The sequence below is a fragment of the Guyanagaster necrorhizus genome (assembly GCF_019112545.1).
Source record: "Guyanagaster necrorhizus MCA 3950 unplaced genomic scaffold BT62scaffold_54, whole genome shotgun sequence".
Classification (NCBI taxonomy): domain Eukaryota; kingdom Fungi; phylum Basidiomycota; class Agaricomycetes; order Agaricales; family Physalacriaceae; genus Guyanagaster; species Guyanagaster necrorhizus.
The window spans coordinates 96,342-118,573 of record NW_025064933.1 but is presented as its reverse complement, the minus strand read 5'-3'; the positions used below and the strand labels follow the sequence as shown (position 1 = coordinate 118,573).

Genomic DNA, 22,232 nt, shown 5'->3' with positions numbered 1-22,232 from the left:
ACTCAATCCTGGAATACTTGTCTCTGGAAAACAAAAGCGGGTTCAGATAAGCGCACTCAAAACTGAAGACCATGATCCCCAAAATAAACTGATATTGATATCCCACAGGTATAAAAACGCTCGTAAGTACTAATATGGTTTTTTATGTAAGGGAACCAAGGAGAATGGGAAGGATTCAACTGATAAAGACGTTTTCTAGTACCCCCCAAGGCCTCGGCATGAAAACGACGATAATATTTTTCAGGTGAGAACCCTGGCTGCTCAGGCTGTGTTTTTTCAGAAATGATGTGATTTCGTAGCAACTTTTGGACGCAACACCTCAGACGCATCAAGATCATCCGCCAACTTTATGTCTTCTACGATCCACAGATCTGATTATCAAAGTCATGGCAGAGGTCAAGCTTCGAGAGGACGAATATGATGAGCTCATCAAGGATGTAACCGAATCCATCCATGGTCTAGCTGATATCGCAAGACGTGATCGACGGCTTTTGCATCAAGGTCAAGTTTGCAGGATTGACTGTGATGTCTCTTCATCTACACAGGTTTCTGAATCTCTTGGTGACTGTCTTCAAAATTGCTCCAGTAGACTGGTGGACGCTATCAATGACTGGGATGCGCGTCGCGCGCGATCTGGTTCTCTGAAGTCAAACGCTTCTTCTGCGACCGGCTCATCGATTGAAACGGCTTCTACTGCTAGTTCTTGGGATATGTCTGCTTCGCCCACGCCAAACTGTCGTTCCCTTGACCCGACAGGCAACAAAAAGGGTATGGCCAAACTTCAAACGACACACTTTCAGCCAAGAGCTACGAAGAACACCCCCCGACTGTCAGGTCTGATGTCCTGCTGCAGCTATTCGTCTTTACGGATCTCTTGGTTCTCACAACGCCGAAAGAAAACGGAAGCTGGAATCTCTGCGAGGACGTTGGTGTGGTCAGAATTCTAGACATCTTCGTCCAAGGTTTTAGTGATTCTTTTCCGTACTTGTCGCTGGTTACCTCACCCCCCCCCCGTTTCAGAGCCATTCCTGATCTCACTGCAAGTCCTTCCTGTGACCGACCTCAATAGGAAATCTGTCGATATCATCTCCTCAAGTGCTGAGATTGCTACGACACATGTAAGTACGGAGACGGACGAACATGCTCGATAGCTTGAAACTCTGGAGCGCTGCAATAATTATACGCTGAGAATGATGTCTATACTGCTTGGGTTGGAGTATGACGACGATCGACTGCAGCGCGCTGTTGTTGATTTGCTGGTGGCTGTGGGTCTTCCCGTACCGAAGAGTCCCTCCTTACAGCTGGTCGGGAGTGAGAAACGTCAAGAGGAACGCAGGTAGTGGTCGCTGCGTTTTACGGAAGTTTTGAAGGTCGTTGTAGGACGAGATTGAGCTAATTTTGTTATTGCGACTCAATACAATTCTTGTACGCAACTACTGCTGATTATATGAACGTTTTCGCTTGTTCATAGCTCGAATCTATCAGATGTAGAACAGCGTCTGAGAAGGAGTGGGGATATATATTAAAATGAAAGGCGCAATGGACGTCGCTTCTGCTCGCACCGATCAAGGCGGATTAACATCCAATGCATTCAATGATGCTATACAACTTCCTTACACTACTCCTTTTTCTCCCGCCTGACTTGATACTCCTCCAACGCCTTCAGCCTCTCAGTCAAAGTCGGATGCGAATGATGATATGCCGAATACAACCAGTCCACCCAGACCGTCGACAAATTCTTCACATGAAGCGTAATCAACGCTCTCCCCAGCCTCTCACCCATATCCGCCATCTTCTCCTCCCCAAGTGTATCCCGCAACTCACACGCAAATCTATCCGCTTCCCATTCAAAACGCCGACTCAGCCCGTTCATCCCGATGCTGATCACCGCCTCGAGGGGGGTCAAGATCATCTGGAAGATCAAGAAGGCTACGATCGTTGGGGGTTGGGCACACACGGCCTTGGGAAAATCGAAGGATCGGAGGAGGGGTGGGGCGTGGAGGAAAGCGGGGAAGAGGGCGAGAATGGTGAAGATGTGGAATTGGGATACGATCATCATTTTGGTTGGGTGGAGATAATACCAGTGACCGAGCTCATGGGCGAGGACAGCTTCCACCTCGGGTGGGGAACTCTGTTCCATCAGGGTATCAAAGATGACAATATGCTTGCTCTGATGAAGGTGTCAAATGTGCAGGAGAAAGATGAGATAGAGCTTACCCAAGGGAGCCCGAAGAAGTATGCATTGCTATGCGAGCTGCGCTTCGAGCCATCGATCTCATACAGATGTTTCAGAGGAAACTTGAGTTTGCCGGCCAGGGACTCGACGCGAGTGCGGAGATCGCCATCCTTGAGAGGAGCGAGGGTGTTGAAGAGAGGCTGAATCACGGTAGGATAAAGGAAGACCATAATCATCTGGAAGGACAGCCTTTGGAAAGGAGGCGAACAAGTAAGCGAGAAGCACGAGTGGCATGTTTGTAAAATACGTACATGAAGGCCATGAGCCAAGGCACGAAACGGTCGCCGGCCCATTTGAAGATGTACAGGAAAGCAGCGAGGAAGGGTGAGCCAAAGACTATTCCAATAGCCCATGATTTCAGCATGTCCGCGACAAAGAGGCCAGGTGTCGTCTTGTTGAAACCGTGTCGTTCTTCTAAGACAAAAGTAGAGTAGATGGAGAGAGGTAGTGTAGGCAGCGACGATACAAAATAGAGCAAAAATGAGAATCCTATAGATTGCAAGATCTGAAAAGGTTGTCGAATGCTAGATACTGGTCTCAAGAAGCAACAGACGCACCTCATACTCTGAACCGTATCCTGCCTTGGCCAAGATTCTTCCAGAAGCATCCCAACACCAAGCATAGAACCCAAAGTGAAGCAATAACGAATCCAAGACTTGGCTGTACAGCTTGGAGAACAGTGCCACTTGGGCTTTTTCTTTGCCATATTTTTGCGATTTCTCGAACACATCCGCGCCCAGATGCGAGGCAAGGGCTGGAGGTGGCTCCCTTTTCGAATACAATGGATATTGGCGCAAACTGTAATAATAGGGTCAGTATATCTAGGGCACACAGAATGACGAGGCATACAGCAGGTAGCACTCCCAGAGAGTCACGCTCCAAGAAAACGACTGGACGTATAATTTCCAGTTAATAGGCTCTACTGCCACAAATGCCAGCCTACGCTGAATAGCGGCGAGATTCGAATGAAGGAAATCCATCGTACTTGCAGAGTCCGATAGTGGTGGTGGTGAATGGATAGCCGCCGGCGGTACGTGTTCAATGCACGTGGCTCTGCTTGTCAGTGATTGTCAAAGGCTTCCGTGACAGATTCGAAAAAGGGTATGTGTACAACATCAAATACAACATATATTGCGCTATACATACTACCGTTTATCATTCATACACCTTCAAACTCCTACATTCGCCGTTGCTCGAATTGACGCCTCGGTAACTACATTTCGTGGCTTCAGAGAACACTTGAAGGGCAGTGGGACACTAATTAGTAGTAATCTTCATTAGATCAATGAATACTGCCTTCGGCGAACACTCACCAAGCCAATGCAGGGGCATACGCATACGTAGGTTCTATAATTTTGCCAAACTCATCAGTCGCTTTGGTGATATCAAACACCGCAAGCATAGACGCTATAGCAATCCAGATTGAAGAGTAGGCCATGTGACGGGCAGGGCATATCCTGTAGATGTGATCACTCAGTTGCCAGGGGGCGTATAGAATTACAAAGGACTCACCTCCTACCAAAACCAAATAGGACGGTGTCGGGGTCTCTGATGTCCGGATTCAGTTTTCCCTCTTTTATGAACCTTTCCGGCATAAAGGAATGAGGTTCGGGATAAACTGTCTAGTCCAAAAGGATTTGGGAATTTCGCGTCTCGAAGTTATGTGTGGTACTTACTTCATCATGCAACATAGCCCAGATATTAGGAATGACGATGGAACCAGAAGGAACTGTATACCCTTGGTAGACATCTTCAGCAGTAAGCGCATGTGGTATTCCTACCTCATGAGATGAGATCTACGTTCCTCAGGCAGAGGCAGCTGACGGCTTACCCATAGGCGTTACATTCTTCCATCTCAAAACCTCCTTCACAACAGCACTCACAAACGGAAGCGAATCCTCATCGGCAAACCGTGGGAGCTCTCCCGGACCGAGAACTGCTTCGATTTCTTCCTGCCCTTTCCTCTGTGCTTCGGGGTTGGCTAGCATCGCCAGAATAAAGGTGCATAGAACCGATACCGTCTAGACAAGAAAGTGAGTGCACATGGTACGGTGCCTAACATGGTTTCATACTGAATCTGTTCCACCTATGGTTGAGAAGGAAAGTCAGAAAGTTGTCCCTATGGGAAAATTAATGACAGTCCTTACCCGTATACATCGTTGCCGCGGTTGATTGAATTCGATTTTCTTCTTCAGCCGCATCTCGTGCTTGATCAAGCTTTTCCAGGCTATACGAAGTATAAGAAGGAACCGCCGTACCCTCTGCCTGTATCCATTCCACATCACAGCACCTCGATCAGAAAGGCATCGACGCACTATTCTCCGCTTCGCGGCCTCAAAGGGCATTTCTCTCATTATCTTCGAATACTGCCTCCACTTGTTCGCCTTACGCTTGAATGTTGCGCCTTAGGACCGTAAAGGTGAGTACAAGAAGTGAATAGATCATGCCCTACGAACCAGGGAACCAGTCTGAAAAAAATACCCCTCCTGTATCAGTGTGATGTTCCTTAAACTGTTTCCCTCGTACCTGGGATATACTTAAGTAGGGGAATCGAATCCACAAGAAACGCCCCCGGTACCGCAGCTTTGGCTAGGGAACAGAGGCCTGCCTCTGCGGCCAAAACATACGGGTCGTTTTCCGGGCGCACCTCTAGCCCGTAGGCAATAGATAATATAGTAGATCCGGCGAGGCTCCAAAAGCATAGTTAGCGCCTAGGCCCAGATAAACTTAAACTCAAATACACACTGTCGTATGTGTGCGATAAACTTATTGGGATCATCCAGGAGACGCCTGAGCAGCTCGTGCGTCGCTTTAAGTTCACATGGACGATACCGCTCCGCGGCTGTGGGATTGAACTCTTGTTGGAAGAGCCGACGCTGCGCTCGCCTTGGGGGAGCAAATTCATTGATCAGTGTAACAAGCTGATCTAGAAGCGCAGCGCAGTACTAACCATTCATTTCCTTCATTCGAGAAGGCTTAATCGGGTGGTGATAAATATAGACCACAAAACACGTACCATATTCCATCAAGCCAAAACTGAAGTCCCAGCCCATCAGTTCGTTGACCATTGTCATTCGGGGTCTATCGAAGAGGGTTAGCTGCAGAAAGACATTCCTGAAGCACCCAAGTAAACCTGCTGGAGTATATAGCGGAACGATTGTCAAGAAGCTCAGTAGCAGCTTCAACGGTGTTGAGGACCACGATGGAGGTACCAGCAACATCGAGGTGAATGATATCTGTATCTACGAAGAATACTCTTAGACACGCAGTATAAAACTAGACAAGGAGACGCACCATATTCTCTACACCATCTGTCATACACCTCCCACTCCGATGAAGTCGGCATGTCGAACAAATTTCCAAGGAATGGTGATTTTTTCGGTCCAGGTGGAAGAGGTAGCTGGGGACGTTTAATTTGAGTCCTCACATAGTAGCATATGCATGCGGTAACCAAGACGATGGGAGGGAAAAGAAAAGCAGGCATGGGGAACTAGCGATGCGTTTGGAGCCTTTGCTTTTAAAGTCAAAAGTGAATTCGAAGCAGTCAATGTACCGAGTAATTGGCTTGTTCATTGACGTTAGCCTGGCTCCTGCTCTCTCGGACATGAGCTAAATGTTGGTCCAGACCACAGAACATACCCGATGCTCGAATTCTATAAATCATTAATTAGTAAGCGTCGGACATATCTCCAGACTTAAACCAGCTCCCTCACATGTTAGCGGAGTTTGGAGTACAAATCATGTATTAGGCGTGTCAAGTATAGTTACACATATTTAGCGTGTGATCAGCCCATCTCTTGATCCATACGAATACCGATATTCTCTCGCATCCTTTCGACCGCGCTCAACATCCACGCTCGTTAATACAGGTACAGCAGCCCAGATCATAAATACCAGGAAGAAGAACGCGTAGCGAATATTGCCCGTCATGTCAGCTATGACACCAACAAAAAGGGGCCCGACAAAAGAACTTGACTGTAATAGCCTGAGCACATGAGCAGAAGAGGCTCAAAACGCACTTACTTTATCAGTAATGGAGAAAAGTCCATACCTAAGGATGATTGAGTCAGTCACAGTCAGAAAATATAGATGCTTCGCGGAACGGACCATCGGGCCTCTTCCCCGGGAGGGAGAAGTTCGGCATAAAAGGCACGGGCATAACTCTGAAAAGCACCGTATACGCAGCCTATAAAACCCTCGTCAGGGTGATGTCAAAGAATGCTATGACAAAGAGAATATACCAAAATAGACGGCCAAACCAAACATTTCTCCTTGAGACGTCAGTCCACCAAACCTTGTCCTACCCTGAAAGACAAATCCAAGGCATCCGTACGCAGGTATGGCGGAGCAAAGGATGACAAGGATGATGAGAATTTTGAGGTTTGACCACAGAAACTTGCGCTGGATCATAGGCCATAACAGAGATCCAAGTATCCCAGCGCATGGCGTCAACACTCCGATCAATATGAGCGCTGAAGGCTGCATATTCAACGACGTTTTGCCAAAAAGAATTGCAGTGGAGGTTATAGTCGTAAACCCTAAAGAAGACTTACTCAGACTCATAGCTACATCGCCAACACCCCACGTACCATCAGAAAGCAAAAACCACGCCGCCAAGTACTTGAATGTGTTGCGGAGTTTCTTGATTTCCTGCCAGCGTAGCATACCACCTAAGCGTTTCCAGGCTGCGACGACCTCGGTTCGTATGCTCCATTTACCGTCAGTGATATCCGAGCTATCGATCCATATAGCACTCTCAGAGGCTTCCGAGGTTGCCAAAGCAGTCGGACCAGGCAGCCACACAGCGGCGGGAATTGAAAAGACGGCCCACCATATTCCACTCAATCCGATGGCTAAACGGAGGGAGAAGGTGCTACCTTTGAGCTTCGTCACAGGTATCAGGGCTACTAGCAATAGACATATGCCAGCACCATACCCAAGAGCTATGCCCAGGGATGAGATACGAGAGGTAGCCCGAGAAAGCTCGTTGTCATAGCGAACTCGTAGTTCTGAACTTTCCGCTCGGTTCCTTGATATAAGGGGCTCTTCAATGCCTTCGGTGTGCGCTTCAGATGCGATACGACCATTATCAACAAGATCCGAGTCTTCGGCATCCTGGCTGGTCTCAAGTTGTGAACACAGCTCAGCCACCTCCGGCGAGTCCCTTGCTAGAGATGGCAAATATGCGTTCATGGCAACGACAGAAACACCAAACCCTACGTTAGCGCATATTGCCAGAAATGCAGAGAGAAACCATAACGGCGAAGATGATGGTAGTATCAGGAAGAGAACTGCGGCGAAAGCTCCCTGTAAGGCAAAGGTAAGGAGAAGCCGTTTGCGATGGGCCGCTGCCCACAGAAAGTCAGATATGGGGGATCCAAGGAGCTCATGGATGCACACAATTATCAGCGATGCCTCCCACAGAAATCACCGTCAATGCTTGGAGTGCGACGGATATCGAGTACACGTAGAGACTTAAGATATATCAGGATCGTTTCATTTCAGAAAGTCGCTGCCCACGCACCTGAAGCTAGCGGTATCTATCCACAGAAATCCGAGTTTCACTACACATCTCTCAGAGGAATCATTCACGTGCAGATTTTTTGCCACTGTTGAGCATGGTGTCGTTCTGTCGGGCAGTAGAAATCCCTACCGGACGATGAGCAACAAGGAAAGTTATCCCGCGAGTAGACGCACGTTATCTCGTGCAAATTGCTCCAGACATATCGGTAAAAACAGTGTCAACGATACGATGACGAATACTTCGCTACCATATAGGAACATCAGCACTACAGTACTATTCGGTGACTATGACTTACCTTGCGAAAGCATAGCTCAGCCATCCGTGAAGTCGTTTCTTAAATTCTGCTGCACTCAACATGGCAGTACCACGCCGCATTCAAGACGTAACTCCCTTCGCGGTAAAGGAAGGAAGCACGGTAACCCTAACCCTAACCATTCCGTGGCTACCATACTGATTACGTCAACAAAAGATTTTGGTGCGCGCTGATTATCATCTTCATTTATTCACAGCCTCAACTTCAACAATAGCTGTATCGCACAGTTACATGGATATGCCTACGGAATTTATATACAGTTACCCATTGGAGACGCAGATGACGAGCTTACTACCGTTCGAATTTTCGGGCAGTCGATCGAAAGCCTGAGAGTTGTGAGCATGCACTCTACAAAGCGCCGCTGGCTGTCGTAGAACAATGGTTAGCCAAACTGAAGGAATAGATGGACGTAGAAGCTCCACCGATGCGGGACACATATATGTAGTTTAGCCGTAGATATTGCGAAAGTGATCGATTTTACCCGTAATACCCGTTACGTTACACATGACACGAACCATTTTGGGGGCCCCGGAACATATTCACTATTTAAATGAACGCAATTAGAAAAACAAAGAGGGAAAAGACCTAGTCAAGTCTCAAGATGTCAAGGTGGAACGACGCAAAGTTCGAATGTTGGCTCATTGACTTTATATAGAGATCGTTCAATCAAGCCTGCTTATGATCAGCACGGCTTTTTCCATGAATGATCCTCTGACCTGGAAATTGTACACACTCCTGGCGGATGACTAATTCGCGCCGGTCAAAATGTAAAGGTTCCAGGGAAACAATTGGAACATTTCGAAAGGTAGTTCCTAAAACGCCAAGGAAACGCACGGAAATATTATCTGCAGTCACCGTCACGTGACGCGGAGACTTTTTTTCCCCTCCACCGCCAGAGTGCAAGCCTCAACTTTCAAGTAAACAGAGGTGCTAGAAAGATAGCTTTGAATTACATGGTGATCGCTCAATTATGGCTCCGATATCAATTTGACGTCGGTACAGAACAATGCCGTAAACCTAATCCCTCTTTAGCCCTTCCACAGCTTCCACTCCGCTCTCTCCCCAATTAAAAGCGCATTCGAGCATTCGTTGATACCGATATCGGTACTAAAGTCATCAAATACGGAGTACCCGAGCATATCGCCAGTGTCACCCCAATTCGGACCCTAGCGTCCACATCACGCTTACCCTTCCTTGCTCAGCTTTTCCGAAAATTAAGACCGTAGTCCCCGATTCTAGGATTTTGCACGCATTAAAAGAGCCGGGTCTGGGTTGCATCAACTTTCTGATAGTCCGTCGAGATGCGGTATACTGAACCCATCGAAATGGCGAGACGGTCACTGCCCCTGCGCCTCAGGAACGCCACGCAAATATTGGTGCCTCGGATCTTCTTATCAACGGTAACCCTATATTCGGCATCTATTCTAGGATAATACAACTTGCCATCTGTTTTGTCGGTCCGTCCGTTCTGATGCTTAGCGGTGGCGAAGAGAAAGAGCTGGTGAGCACTGTGACGGTGTTCGTGGATGCTGAGGACTGTATCAAAGGTATGTGTCGATTGTAAATTTTCCCAAGGAGCCGGAATGACGAATTTCCTCATCATGTGCCTGATTCCAGCCGTAGATGCTGGCTCCCTCAAGTTTGTCGAGAGCAGCAGTTTCGACTCGAATAATGCAGACATGGATAAGGATGCAGATTATGACTTTGATGATCCAAATCTCGAAAAGTCACCCATAGAATCAATAGCAGATGAAGAAGAGTCAGATTCAAGAAGAAGCCATGCCTCTGTCTTTGGTGCGAATTCCTTCCCTATGTGCTGCTCTTGCTGGTAATCTCATCGGTCTATACTATTATGCAGAGGACGATTCTCCTTATCCAGAAGTGCGCTCGGCCGTTGCTAACTCGGACGATCCGACAATACCCGTATCAACTTTGCGCTCATGGATGCTTGGTATAATATGGGCGATGATCATCCCGGTAATTGCGACAATCAAAACCCTGAAGGAAGACATTTTTAACCACTTCTTCAACCAGGGCCTGAACCAATTTTTCTTTTTCCGATACCCTTCTCTCACACTTACTGGGGTACGCTTTTGCTCTCAAAACGTCTTCCGGAGTGACTCTCTGACATTGTCTTATTATAGATATTCGCACAATTGACGGTGTTTCCCGTTGGCAGAGCTCTGGCGAGGTTTGTCCCTCGAGTGAAAGTGCTTGGGATTCCGCTGAATCCAGGCCCGTTCTCAATCAAGGAACATGTGCGAGCTGACATTAATAATTTGATGCTATCCGCTGTCCTCAATGCTATTTGCAGGTCCTGATCACTATCATGGCAACGGTGGGCGCCAGCAGCGCCTACGCCACTGATATCGTTGCTGTCCAGAGGATTTATTATAATCAAGACTTTGGGTTTGGACGTGAGTCGGGACATTAAAGAAATCCAGAAAAAATTCTAATCATCTATGAAGACCAATGGATGATGATAATGTCCACTCAGTTGATCGGATTTTCGATTGGTGGTATTGCCCGTCGGTTTCTCGTACAGCCTCCATCCATGAGTGAGTGCCATGATTCTATTTTCGTTACTAATTGATCACCGCATCGCAGTCTGGCCGACGAACCTAGTAACATGCGCGCTATTTAATACTTTGCATGCACACACCTATGCGGGCATCGGTTACCGCGCAGGAATAGGCCGTGAAGCCTTTTTTCTCTACGCCTTTATTGGTTCTTTCTGCTGGTACTTCGTGCCTGGTTATCTCTTCACGGCCCTCAGCACCTTCACATGGGTAACGTGGATGGCGCCCAACAGCGTTCCGGTCAACGAGATGTTTGGGTACCAACATGGCATGGGTATGAGTGTCATCACCTTAGACTGGGCTCAGGTAGGAAGTAAGGGACATACATCATCTGCGGTACGTCTGATAAGAATGCAGATCGCCTACATAAGCTCGCCCCTGGCCACGCCATGGTGGGCTGAAGCCAACGTCTTTGCAGGCTTTGTGCTCGCTTACTGTACGTTGCTCTCAGCGCGGTGTCCCTCGTCTACTGACCATGTTGTAGGGATCATCGTCCCGGCGCTGCACGTCCGTCTAATCCCTGTTTGCGTAACCACCACCTGTTCATGCTTGTCATTTTTAGTTCACGGATGTATGGTATGGTAAATATATGCCGTGAGTTTTACTTCCCTTTCCGAACGTCCCCATCTAACAATTTATGTCCCAGGATCTCCTCTCGGGGAGCCTACGACAATACCGGAGCCTCGTACAACGTTACTAGGATTATCAACCCTGATGCGACCTTCAATGAAGAACAGTACGAAGCTTATAGTCCCCTATTCCTCTCTACGACGTTTGCCATGTCGTACGGACTGTCCTTCGCCAGCATCACCGCTACAGTCACCCATTCGTTGTGAGAAGCACGTTTTCCGTTTCGAGGGAGCCATTTTAATGTCTTTCTAGTCTGTATTTTCGCGCCCATATCATGCGGCATTCACGGCTGTCTTTACAAGAGCAGCCGGATATACACGCACGTTTGATGTCCTACTACCCCCAAGTGCCTTCATGGTGGTACGCAATAATATTTAGTGAGTTGGCGGCTGTCTCTACTCCCTCTGATGCTAAATGATATTTTTAGTTGTTATGTTCATATTTGGTGCCGTAAGCATCACGCTGTGGGACACAAAATTCCCTATGTCTGTCTTTTTTTTCCTGTTATGTCCTCATGTCGCAATCTAACATGGCGTCGTCTAGCCACTTTTTCCTTCTTGCTTTAGTCATATGTGAGTGGCACCTACGCTTGGTCCTAATATTTTCATCCCTCTAACTATAATATAGCATTTCTCTACGTTATTCCTGTCGGGATTATCCAGGCCATCACTAACCAGCAAATATCTCTCAACGTTTTCACGGAGCTGGTCATTGGATTCGCACATCCGGGTCGCCCAGTTTCCATGATGTTGTTTAAAACATATGGTTATGTTACCATGACCCAAGGTGCGTTCTTCAGCCATCTTATAACATAAAAATTCTGGTCTGAAGCTTACCTCCAGCTCTGCAATTCACATCGGATTTCAAGCTTGGCCACTATATGAAGATCCCTCCACGGGTGATGTTTCTAGCTCAAGTTCTCGCTGCGGTCGTTGCTGGTACCACACAACTTGGAGTTCAGACTTGGTTATTTGCGAACATTGCCGACATTTGTACGTCTGACCAGAAAGATGGTTGGACGTGTCCTTCGACGGAAGTGTTCGGGACGGCAAGTGTCATCTGGGGCGTCATTGGCCCTTCGCGCCAACTATCCAGAGGCCAAATATACTATGGTAAGTTACCCTGATCACCTCTGGTTTCCTTGACACTTTCTCAAACATGCCCTCTTTTGTAGCCCTGGTCTTTTGCTTCATTATTGGTCTCGTCTGTCCGATTATTGCCTACTACATCAGTCGCAAGTTCCGAAGAAACGGGTGGCTCTCTTATTTGACGTGGGTTTCTATTACTCCTTGACACGGCATAATTAGTAATAAGATTCTATAGCTTTCCTATCATCTTTTCTGGGACCGGATACATGCCTCCAGCCAGTGCCGTAAACTACGTGCCTTGGGCTGCTGTCGGATTCATTTTTCAGTTCTACATCCGCCGGTATCACTTCTCATGGTGGACGAAATACAACTACGTTCTCTCCGCTGCCTTGGACGGAGGTGTGGCCTTTTCCGCTGTAGCGATATATTTCTGTTTGAATTATCCAATGGGGGGAACGATGGGAGAGCACAGCATAAAGTCTTGGTGGGGAAATACTGTTGTGTCTGGTACCGCAGATTATAAGGGAATACCTATGCGTACTGTTTCCGAAGGGGAATATTTCGGGTGAGTTGCGTTGCGTTTCATGTGCAAATTGGATTGTACTTACAGTTGCGGTTTCCAGCCCTAGGACATGGTCATGATATATTAATGATATCAACCATTAGATTATGGATCGTCACACTGCATTGTTATATTTTTTATCATCTGTATTTTAGATATATTATTCTAGGGGTCCGGTATTGCAAGGCGGATCAATGGTTGCTATATGTGAATATATCGTCTGTAGGATAGTTTGTTAAGCTTTCTGTACCCTATCAATTATCTCCAATGATTTTAGACATTTGAATGATTGTGCAACCTCTTCTGTGTCGATCCAGAAAAATACTATCTAGTGATGATAGAATCTAGGTCAAGAATTGGGTTTTTTGTTGATTACTGAATGACTGTCGGCGGCGCCATGGCTAAGACATGCTGATAACTCCCGATACTGAGTCATGACCATGTGGTAGGCCAGACGGGTAGTCCTGATGGGATATGATTTTGAAATGGATCCAATCCTACCTGAATTGGTTCGTTGACCAGTCATAATCCTACGACTGTAATACATTCGCCCTACTAAAGTTCTGTGGGGACAGCCTGGAGGAGTAAATATAATTCCAAAATTTCGTACAGAAATACAGAAAAGTATCTAATCCGCCTTACGCCTAGACCTGAGCTGCCTTCGGGATTCACTTGACAATTTCCACAGTATTCCAAGGCTCACAAGCCCGAAGAAGCCTCCCGTAAGAACAAATACGACAACGTTCCGTTTCAATAGCGACGCCTTTCCATTTTCTTCAATGGTCCTCTCTATGCTTAGCTGACTGTAAAGCAGCCGAAGCAACACAAACGATCCTCCAAGAACGCCACAGAACAGCGCTTTTGGGATGAGTGCCGTCCAGCGGAGAAGCTCTGGCGTGCCGCGACGTTTGAAAAAGGACGAGATGAAAATCATGGCGTAGAGAATCCGTGCCGTGAGGTTGATCATATTTGCGTATACTAGAGAGGCGTCGCCAACCCGTAAACGGTACAAAGCAATAGCTAACGATGTGTAGAGGATGGAGAATATTGCCATCCAACTAGAAAGTGGTTTCAACAACGGAACAAAAGGTGTGTATGAGATACTAACGTGCTCTGCTTGTTCAGGTCGCCCGAGTCAGCTGCGCTGGCGAAGAAGGCCTCTAGTTGACCGTTCAAAGCCAATATGGGAATGTACCAGAGCCAGGCTGATAATACTTGTGGCGCGCTCGTTTGTAGATACTGTTGCGGCAGTAGGAACTGGATGCCCAGGGGTATAAATGGAGGTCCGAATACTGGCAGGATAAGGGAAATGGGTATTTGGACGGAAAGAAATGAGGTGAGTCTATTGGCAGCTATAGCTAGACTGCTTTTATCGTCCTTGTCAGCCAGAATTTGTGAGAAGAGAGAGCGAGATGTCTCTTCGAGAGGCTGCAGCAGTATGCGTGCAACGAGAGAGCCTAAGGACAGTCAAACCGTGACTTGGAAGCGAGTGAGGAAGGTGGTTACCATAATTCAGTGCGATCGCATACCCTCCCTGATCCTGCAGGGGACTGAACCATGACAAGATTAATTTGTCACCTTCTGTAAGGAAATGCTTCACTACCGACTGCGACGTCATGGTCATGGAGAGTTTGAACATGACAGGATCGAAGAATGTACTGGAAGAATTTAGATACTAACATGTGCGGTATGATTTACGGACTCACTCATTTTTGGGAGGACGTTTCGGATACAAATATTGTCGTCCATAGTGGGCAACGTAGATAGCCCAAACACAAAGTGAATAAAAGGTTTGTCCAAGAGCAAAAGCCAGAAGGGCCCTGTGCTGTTGGCTATCGTCCCTGTGAGGATCGAGAAAGAGTACCAAAAAAGTAATGGCGGATTTGCCGACGATAGCGAGGCCTTCGGCACGCAACCTGATTCCTGTGTTCAGATCCGCCATCGTGCTATAGAGCGACCATTTGAATGTATCTCGGCAATGCAGATCATTAAGATCTTACGCGTTATGCATTGGTTCTTTAAGTAGCTCCAACAAGGCAGCGAAAACGTAGAAAATTACAGCTGAGTGGAAATATGGTTGGGAACTTGTCTCTTCCCCAGCGAACCTGATGTAGAGGTAACATGTGGTGAGTGCTACGGGGCACCCTAGCAAGAAGGGAATAAAGGAGACGTTAGATATACTAGGTCCCGACTTTTTGACGCGTAATAACGCGATCCGGACGCCCTCTCGACTGAGAAATAGAATAGTATTCAATAGCAGTTCGAATTGAATCGCAGCGGTGCCGAAGGCGCTGGGTGTCGCCATACGAAGCAGGGCTTGGTTCAGAAGAAAAGAGAAAAGTCGGGAGCCTAACTGGAGCCATATCAAGGGTAAAGCCGACCCAAAGGATGCTTGGGAAGGCCTATCTTCTCCACCATCGGATTTCGCCATGGGAGTCAGGAGGGGACGTGTGTCGCCATTTAAGGTATGTACACGTGGCCACGAAAAAAGGGCCGTTCGACCAAATGAGGAATATTCGGCAAAAACGTCAGTGCACTGGCTGCGGATTTTGATCGCATTTTGACCGAAACAAGGAACAAACGCCGGACGACCTTCAATTTCCTCCCGTCACGATTTTGCATTCTGATACTCTCATTTTATTTAATTATGACTTCCGACTCTTCGACATCAACGACGCCGTCAATTTTAACCCCAGAATCTACAGGGACATCACCCGAGCCACCACTTTCCACGACTCCAGCTATGAAGAAATCGAGACGACAAACCGCATTTTATCCTAACATGAACCCATCGAATAAAACGCAAAACCCGTTCAGTAGGAGTGCTGCGAAGCGGCAGAGTGTTATGGCGCTTGGGAGCATTGAACACCTGCAATATTATTTCACAAAGACAGGGATTGCCGCCAAGAAGAAGTGAGTCTTCGCGCAAACAGATTTACACCCGTGCCTTGGGCGTCTATCTTTTATCTTTGTACCCAGCTCCATCACGCATTCTGTATACTGACCTTGTCTAGTAATTTAGGCAAACCTGTGAAGGGTTTGGTCCCTGCGCTCGGCGGCAAATCCCATATACGAAATAATTCTAGCCTCAGTAGCCTCCCTGAACTCAGATTACCTCCAACGCCAGTAGTACCAGACCCCCATGGACCTGCTTTCCTACCCTTCGTCAAGACTTACGAGACAGACCCGGAATCCCTATTACCGGGCGTGGTTGAAGACCTCACGGCCGTGGCTCGCGCATGGCGGATCGATCTCCCGCTAAACTCCGAAATTCTTGGAGGAGAATCGTTCGATGTGCTCAGCTTGCTGAAAATTACGACAACCGCAATTCGTGCTGTGAGAAACTATGTTGTTTCGCTACCAGACGAATCTGCAGGTACCATACGCGCGCAGTTTCGCTCCAAAGTTCTTGGACCCAGAGCTATACGGTCACCCACTCAATCCCAGTCTGGTTCATCTCCAGACCCTCTGACGCTCATCCGGCGGTCGGCATTAGAGGTGTTGACCGTCCTTCGGGTGCTAGAGGAGAAGAGCAGATTACCGCTGAGTAATGAGGCATATGATGCTCAAAGCGATGGTGCTAATTCACGGAATGGCGATGGTCCATCAAGAATAGCTAGTCCGAGTATAAGATCCGACAAGTTGCCTTCGGAGGAAGATGATTTGCATGTACACGAGGTGGATCCGGACACAGCGGTCTCCTTTACTCTGATGCAAGTTCAAGGTAGATATACAAGCGTGCCTGTGTGGGAGGATGAAGACGAGCAATCGGACAGCGGGGAAGACGACCAGAGGGATCGGTGGGATGAGAAGCTCGTGGTTGGTAGTGGCTGGCTGTATCGTCAGGACGTGAAATGGGAAGAATTGGAGAAGGAACGGAAGACTATTGGGTCATACTTGGACGTCGTGGACGAGGTGCTGTTTGAAGGCAAGAAAGATGGTTCTCGTGGATGGGAGCGAGAGGCGCGTAAGGCTGCTCAGCGGGGGAATAAGCGAAGAGTGAGTGCTGGGGATGCTGAAGGGAAGGGTTTTGGTCTGTCTCCTGTTTCTGAGGGAAAGCGGCGCGTTTCGACTGGTATACTTGATTTCCAGATCACGGAAGAGCCTGAGGACGTGGAAGATATCGCTGAAGAGATAGAAGACAGCACGGACGATGAGGATCTTCCCGAGTGGGCCAAACGACATACATTCGAGGGGGATGAATTAGGTTTGCACGTTTTGCATTATTGTTACGTCGTTCAACTGACTAGTTGGCTATAGGTCGCGCTCATGCATTGCTTGCCGCCCTTCTTCCCCCTCCGCTACGGGAAGCTCTGGCTCCAGCATCACCTCGATCGGCGTTCCTCGATAGTCTATCATCAGGCCAGCTTCTTTGCTCTGCATATAATATCGGCGTACGGAAGTCCAAGAAACCATGGGGTTACGTAAACAAGGACGGCGTACATGATATACTTTCTCTCGAAAAAGCTGAGAAGGAGTCTGGCAATTCCGAGACACCCAAGAAGGGATGGACGTTCCGGCGGACCGATAATCTACGTCTGTGGGTTGGGTGCGTACGATTCTGTGTATGCTGAATCATGCTGATGAGTGACAACAGTGCCCTGAAGTTGCGATACATGCTTCCCATAGTTGTTCCCACACAAGTACTACCGCCGAGCCACAGTGGTCCAGGTCATTCTCCGTCGGGCTCGCCCCAGGCCTCTCAGACACGCTTTCCTGGGGGTACATCGGAGCCTCCAATCATGTTCGATGCCAAGGTCGTAGCAGGGAAAAGTGAGGAATGGGAAGATATGCTGGAGGCAGTCTTGATGCGGTGGATGCGGAAGGTTGTTGATGAACGAAGGAATGAAAGTTAATGAATATGGAGGTTATGATTGTACAATTTTCTATACTGACGGATTACGACTATTCTTGTGTTTTACATACATACATTGCTATCGATATTGTACAGTAGATCATGGCTTAACTTGCTGATGGCGAAACAAAACATTCTCTGTGAGAGGATCGCAAAGACTATTATCTTTTCTAGCTCTCTGTTATAATAAGTCCTTTGCTTCTTATCCGTCGTCCTCGTAAATTTGCTACACATGTACTCTGGGTCAGCCTAGGGCAGCCTGCACCTCTTCCCGCCCCATATGCAAGTGTGATCGGAGCATCGGACCGACCCAATCGGGAGGCAAATAAATAGCAACGGTTTGCTCTGCTCTACCCACCATCAACATGCCAGCAGACGTAAAGAACAAAGTATGTTTAATGTATGTGGTATTCTCCTCTCTTCATATATGCCCTGACACGACCTTCGTTAGTGTCCACGACGGATGGGGCATCGCAGCGGTTCCAGGACTTGAGGGCAATGCCATCGAGGCCGGTAAGACAACAAATATGGATACCATTGGCAAGGAGCACAGCCAGAGGAGGCTTGCTGCTCACGGTACTGCCGTGGGACTGAGCGAGGGCCTTATGGGCAACTCCGAGGTCGGGTAGGCACTCCTCCGCTCTCAGCAAGATCGTCCATTGAAATGCATATAGGCACTTGAATATCGGTGCCGGCCGCATCGTATGGCAGGATATAGTACGAATCGACGTGGCGATCAAGAAACGGGAGTTCCATAAGAACAAGATCATCCTCGAGAGCTTCAACAAGGCAAAGGAGGGCACGGGCAGATTGCATTTGCTTGGTCTGGTGTGTCGCGCCATTCTGCTTCATACGATCGGGCTGACAGGCGACACAGATCTCTGATGGAGGCGTTCATTCGCATATCACTCACCTTTTTGCTCTCCTGGAGACAGCAAAGGAGGTTGGTGTGCCCCACACTTATGTCCATTTCTTCGGAGATGGTCGTGACACGGCTCCACGTTCCGCGGCAGAGTACTGCCAACAGCTGCTCGATTTCATGAAGAAAGAGGACTATGGAGAGCTTGCTACCATCGTAGGCAGATACTACGCTATGGACAGGGACAAGCGGTGGGAGCGAATCAAAATCGCTATCGATGGCTTGGTCGGTGGCGTGGGCGAGACTGCTTCCGAGACAAGCGTCGCTGCTATCAAAGCAAATTATGAGAAGGACGTGACAGACGAGTTCTTGAAGCCCATTATCGTGAATGGAGACGCTGGCAGGATCAAGGATGGTGATTCGTTATTCTTCTTCAATTATCGGTCCGATAGGATGCGAGAAATCGTGTCGGTGTTTGGATTGCCTGACAAGCCAATGGAAGTGACCATTCCGAAGGATTTGGTGCGTGGTTTCCCTCAGACTGGTCGCACATATATGAATGATTGAGCAGAGTATCACGACCATGTCCCGATACAACGTCGAATTCCCCTTCCACGTCGCTTTCCCACCACAAACCATGACCAATGTCCTGGCGGAGTGGTTATCAAAGCATGATATCAAGCAAGCTCACATCGCAGAGACGGAAAAATACGCCCACGTCACATTCTTCTTCAACGGTGGTGTCGAGAAGCAATTCAAGGATGAAGAGCGGCATATGATTCCCTCACCAAAAGTAGCCACGTACGATAAACTTCCCAAGATGAGCGTACATGGCGTGGCCGAAAAGGTGGCAGAAGTCCTCAGAAAGGGTGAACATGAGTTCGTGATGTGCAACTTTGCTCCTCCGGATATGGTAAGTTACGGACTCGCTGTCAGTCGAATAGCCAGCTGACGGACGACAGGTGGGCCACACCGGTGTGTATGATGCCGCCGTCGAAGCTATCGGGCACACCGATGAAGCCGTGGGTACTGTGTACAAGGCGTGCCAGGAGGCTGGATATATTCTTCTCATTACCGCGGACCATGGGAATGCGGAGCAGATGAAGAACCTCGAGACGGGCGCTCCTCATACCGCGCACACGACGAACCCTGTGCCGTTCATTATGACCGGAGACCCGGACAAGTATAAATTCAAAGAAGATAAGGAGGGCGAGGAAGAAGGCGCGTTGTGCGACGTCGCTCCGACTGTTTTGGACCTTCTCGTGCGTATTCGTACTTCCTTATCCTCTGGCATTATGCTGATAGCCTTTGCGATAACAGGGTCTTGAGATACCTGAGGGTGAGCTCTAATTTCTTGTTGCTGGACTGCGGGGCTAACACACAGACACTTTTTTTAAGAAATGACAGGTCGTTCGCTTTTGGCCAAGCCTTGATAGAATGATGAACTAAAATGGGAGAATGTAAGTATAGTCGTTGCTCTTTGCCAGTAACACACATTGATGGCTATTTATCTAGAGAGTGACGAAGGTCATAATTGTACAAGTAGATATACAAGACTCAGAGCATTAAAGAGATACTGATAGACTGAAAATACATTAACGACGACGAAATGAAGTTTTTACATTGTAAATACCCTCAATTGAGACGTTTATTGCTGATGATCAGGATGCAGTAACAAAGGGCACATTGCGTTCAATTGAAAGGAGAGTAGTACTTTTTGTCCGGTGAGGAAAGCGATGGCAAAAGTCATAAGGGAGAGGTATCCTACATCTAGTTAAAGATGGTGAAACCAAGCGTAGAACAGACGGCAAATGCAACGATGTTGAACGACACGCCAATTATTCCTGCACCATTACGACCGAGTCCACTAAGACCCGTTGTCTGGCTGTTCGCCGCAGAACTGATGCTGCTGGACGAGGACGAGGACGCATCTCCAGCCGCAGCGATCGTTGTAGCAACGCTGCGAGTGATACCGGTGGGACTTGAAGATCACAATATAAATTATGAAACGACCGCAGCGGAAATAGCAGCATACCTAGATGTGGTGCCGGCCTGGACGTTTGTCGTGAATCCTAAAGCACTGCTGCTGCGCAAGACTGTGGTACTGGTAACCGCAGCCTTAGTTGTACCAGAAACGAAGGTAGTCCCCAAGGCGCTTGAGATCAAGAAGCTCGATGTGCCTCCGCTTGATAGATCGCTGCAAGCAGGAGAGCCAGTGCTATCACGGTAGCACAAATCACCAGCAGCTACAGTGCATCTTGGGACCCGTTTCCTCGTAGAACGAGAGAAGACTTACGACAACAGAAGTCCTCGCCAGAGCATAGCGTGTATCCCACGTAGTCGCATTCCTGGTTATTGTTGGCCACACAGGTCTCACCGTTAGGACAGCATCCCAACAAACCTCCCCACGTCCCACAGTATTCGCTGGAAAGGAATGGTCTGGTTAGAACGAGTGACCCCGGGACGTGCGAGCAGAGTTTTTGCCCACCCGACTGGGCAACAGCCGCTTCCTGGAGGAATTTTAATACAAGTGGCGTAAATTTAAAAGGGAAAAAATGCACGACGGACCATCACTGCAAGGGAGGTATCCAGTTTCACAAGTACCGGTTTGACGAACTACGAGGCCGTCTAACGATCTGGGGAAAGGAGTGCGCAGGAGAGCTGGGATGACACCGTCATCTCTTGCCACTAGCTCCCGAGCCACTATTTTCCTGGGGAGAGGACCGGAGGCCAAGGCAGGAAGGACGGTGAAACCAAGGACAGCTGCAGCCTTGAACATTTTTCGTAGGGAGGGAATGCAGACGGATATAATGGGACACTGTCCGTTATATAGTACGGCAGGGATTAGGTGTTTTAGCATAGACCCCTGGATAAAAATCTGTGCTTGGCGTCTATTACCGTCCATGATACACGAGGAAAAGGCACGCGTTGGCAACGAGAGTGTGAATTTGACATCTGTCATAGCATGCCACAGGAAAAGAGCGTCTTTCAGCTGTCTGGGACGAACGGTTTGAGTTCGTATAAGAGGAGAGGAAGGGGCCTCTCCCCGTCATCTGGTCTGCGTGAATCGGTTGTTGCATGTATTCGAACATGATCTTTGGAGGGATCTCTTCGAAATAATTCTTTCTGAAGTCTATCCAGTTTCCAAATTCCAAATGACAAGAATCGTTTGACGACACGTTGCTGCCTGCAAAATAATTGGAAGTCGGCGTTCTGGCAGTGATAACGATCTACTACCTGGTCCTCATGACAGGTTCGCAGCCCATTTCTGAATGCAGCGCCTGGGACAGCATCAGTTTAGACTGACAGCCAGTGCAGTAGTGACTTTCGGTATCAAGATGATACCAGAAAAAAGTGAATATTCTTTAACGGGTCCGCAATGAAGCAGAGAAAGATCCCGAGAACGTGCCCCTGTCGGTTTCAAAACGCCCCTGATATATTGACGCGTCGCTGTTAGAGCTGCTGCAGTCGCCAATCATAAAAAATGCACCCAACCTACTTTATGATTCACGAAGACGCGAACTTTGCCCACAACTTAAAATGGGAATGATCTTCCAGGATTTTCCGCAGCACCTTTAACTTAACT

The 22,232-nt window shown here is 48.1% G+C and overlaps 9 protein-coding genes across 9 annotated transcripts; 4 read left to right on the top strand and 5 right to left on the bottom strand.

The window, feature by feature from the left end:
* The first annotated feature begins 49 nt into the window (after nt 1-49).
* BT62DRAFT_938310 (uncharacterized protein) lies at nt 50-1,033 on the top strand. Its single transcript, XM_043187508.1, has 2 exons — nt 50-244; nt 300-1,033. The coding sequence occupies exon 2, from the start codon at nt 387-389 to the stop codon at nt 945-947; it is 561 nt and encodes a 186-aa protein (XP_043033610.1). The 5' UTR covers nt 50-244; nt 300-386; the 3' UTR covers nt 948-1,033.
* Nucleotides 1,034-1,405: 372 nt separating this feature from the next.
* On the bottom strand, nt 1,406-3,261 carry BT62DRAFT_938309 (uncharacterized protein). Its single transcript, XM_043187507.1, has 5 exons — nt 3,086-3,261; nt 2,794-3,034; nt 2,488-2,741; nt 2,218-2,425; nt 1,406-2,170 (listed from the first exon to the last, which is right to left on the bottom strand). The coding sequence occupies exons 1-5, from the start codon at nt 3,214-3,216 to the stop codon at nt 1,619-1,621; spliced, it is 1,386 nt and encodes a 461-aa protein (XP_043033609.1). The 5' UTR covers nt 3,217-3,261; the 3' UTR covers nt 1,406-1,618.
* A 57-nt stretch (nt 3,262-3,318) lies between these two features.
* Nucleotides 3,319-5,749, bottom strand: BT62DRAFT_938308 (cytochrome P450). The gene is made up of 15 exons (XM_043187506.1): nt 5,531-5,749; nt 5,370-5,478; nt 5,253-5,317; nt 5,187-5,196; nt 4,982-5,122; nt 4,763-4,926; nt 4,693-4,704; nt 4,552-4,640; nt 4,384-4,501; nt 4,309-4,322; nt 4,068-4,257; nt 3,913-4,013; nt 3,749-3,858; nt 3,550-3,693; nt 3,319-3,493 (listed from the first exon to the last, which is right to left on the bottom strand). Exons 1-15 carry the CDS (start codon nt 5,718-5,720, stop codon nt 3,406-3,408), a joined length of 1,545 nt encoding a protein of 514 aa, XP_043033608.1. The 5' UTR covers nt 5,721-5,749; the 3' UTR covers nt 3,319-3,405.
* A 261-nt stretch (nt 5,750-6,010) lies between these two features.
* On the bottom strand, nt 6,011-8,117 carry BT62DRAFT_911275 (MFS general substrate transporter; the record flags this gene model as incomplete). Its single annotated transcript, XM_043183827.1, has 9 exons — nt 6,011-6,211; nt 6,260-6,287; nt 6,344-6,422; nt 6,478-6,774; nt 6,826-7,584; nt 7,637-7,710; nt 7,761-7,885; nt 7,934-8,003; nt 8,056-8,117. The coding sequence occupies 9 exons, from the start codon at nt 8,115-8,117 to the stop codon at nt 6,011-6,013; spliced, it is 1,695 nt and encodes a 564-aa protein (XP_043033607.1).
* Nucleotides 8,118-9,852: 1,735 nt separating this feature from the next.
* On the top strand, nt 9,853-12,939 carry BT62DRAFT_911301 (small oligopeptide transporter; the record flags this gene model as incomplete). The annotated part of the gene is made up of 17 exons (XM_043183830.1): nt 9,853-10,050; nt 10,108-10,158; nt 10,218-10,331; nt 10,388-10,490; nt 10,542-10,631; nt 10,681-10,958; nt 11,010-11,088; nt 11,137-11,159; nt 11,215-11,246; nt 11,299-11,484; nt 11,535-11,659; nt 11,710-11,767; nt 11,826-11,854; nt 11,910-12,068; nt 12,125-12,394; nt 12,457-12,553; nt 12,606-12,939. 17 exons carry the CDS (start codon nt 9,853-9,855, stop codon nt 12,937-12,939), a joined length of 2,226 nt encoding a protein of 741 aa, XP_043033606.1.
* A 565-nt stretch (nt 12,940-13,504) lies between these two features.
* Nucleotides 13,505-15,383, bottom strand: BT62DRAFT_957280 (Rft-1-domain-containing protein). Its single transcript, XM_043188404.1, has 5 exons — nt 14,933-15,383; nt 14,639-14,878; nt 14,439-14,590; nt 14,041-14,389; nt 13,505-13,990 (listed from the first exon to the last, which is right to left on the bottom strand). The coding sequence occupies exons 1-5, from the start codon at nt 15,361-15,363 to the stop codon at nt 13,561-13,563; spliced, it is 1,602 nt and encodes a 533-aa protein (XP_043033605.1). The 5' UTR covers nt 15,364-15,383; the 3' UTR covers nt 13,505-13,560.
* Nucleotides 15,384-15,506: 123 nt separating this feature from the next.
* BT62DRAFT_938301 (uncharacterized protein) lies at nt 15,507-17,912 on the top strand. Its single transcript, XM_043187505.1, has 4 exons — nt 15,507-15,845; nt 15,947-17,139; nt 17,193-17,481; nt 17,530-17,912. The coding sequence occupies exons 1-4, from the start codon at nt 15,580-15,582 to the stop codon at nt 17,786-17,788; spliced, it is 2,007 nt and encodes a 668-aa protein (XP_043033604.1). The 5' UTR covers nt 15,507-15,579; the 3' UTR covers nt 17,789-17,912.
* Nucleotides 17,913-18,130: 218 nt separating this feature from the next.
* On the top strand, nt 18,131-20,329 carry BT62DRAFT_989337 (cofactor-independent phosphoglycerate mutase). Its single transcript, XM_043190150.1, has 9 exons — nt 18,131-18,187; nt 18,239-18,412; nt 18,462-18,615; nt 18,665-19,168; nt 19,218-19,559; nt 19,609-19,908; nt 19,967-19,985; nt 20,045-20,106; nt 20,162-20,329. Exons 1-8 carry the CDS (start codon nt 18,153-18,155, stop codon nt 20,077-20,079), a joined length of 1,563 nt encoding a protein of 520 aa, XP_043033603.1. The 5' UTR covers nt 18,131-18,152; the 3' UTR covers nt 20,080-20,106; nt 20,162-20,329.
* BT62DRAFT_637845 (uncharacterized protein) lies at nt 20,280-22,090 on the bottom strand. Its single transcript, XM_043181723.1, has 5 exons — nt 21,215-22,090; nt 21,135-21,156; nt 20,943-21,070; nt 20,682-20,892; nt 20,280-20,627 (listed from the first exon to the last, which is right to left on the bottom strand). Exons 1-5 carry the CDS (start codon nt 21,606-21,608, stop codon nt 20,417-20,419), a joined length of 966 nt encoding a protein of 321 aa, XP_043033602.1. The 5' UTR covers nt 21,609-22,090; the 3' UTR covers nt 20,280-20,416.
* Nucleotides 22,091-22,232: the final 142 nt, after the last annotated feature.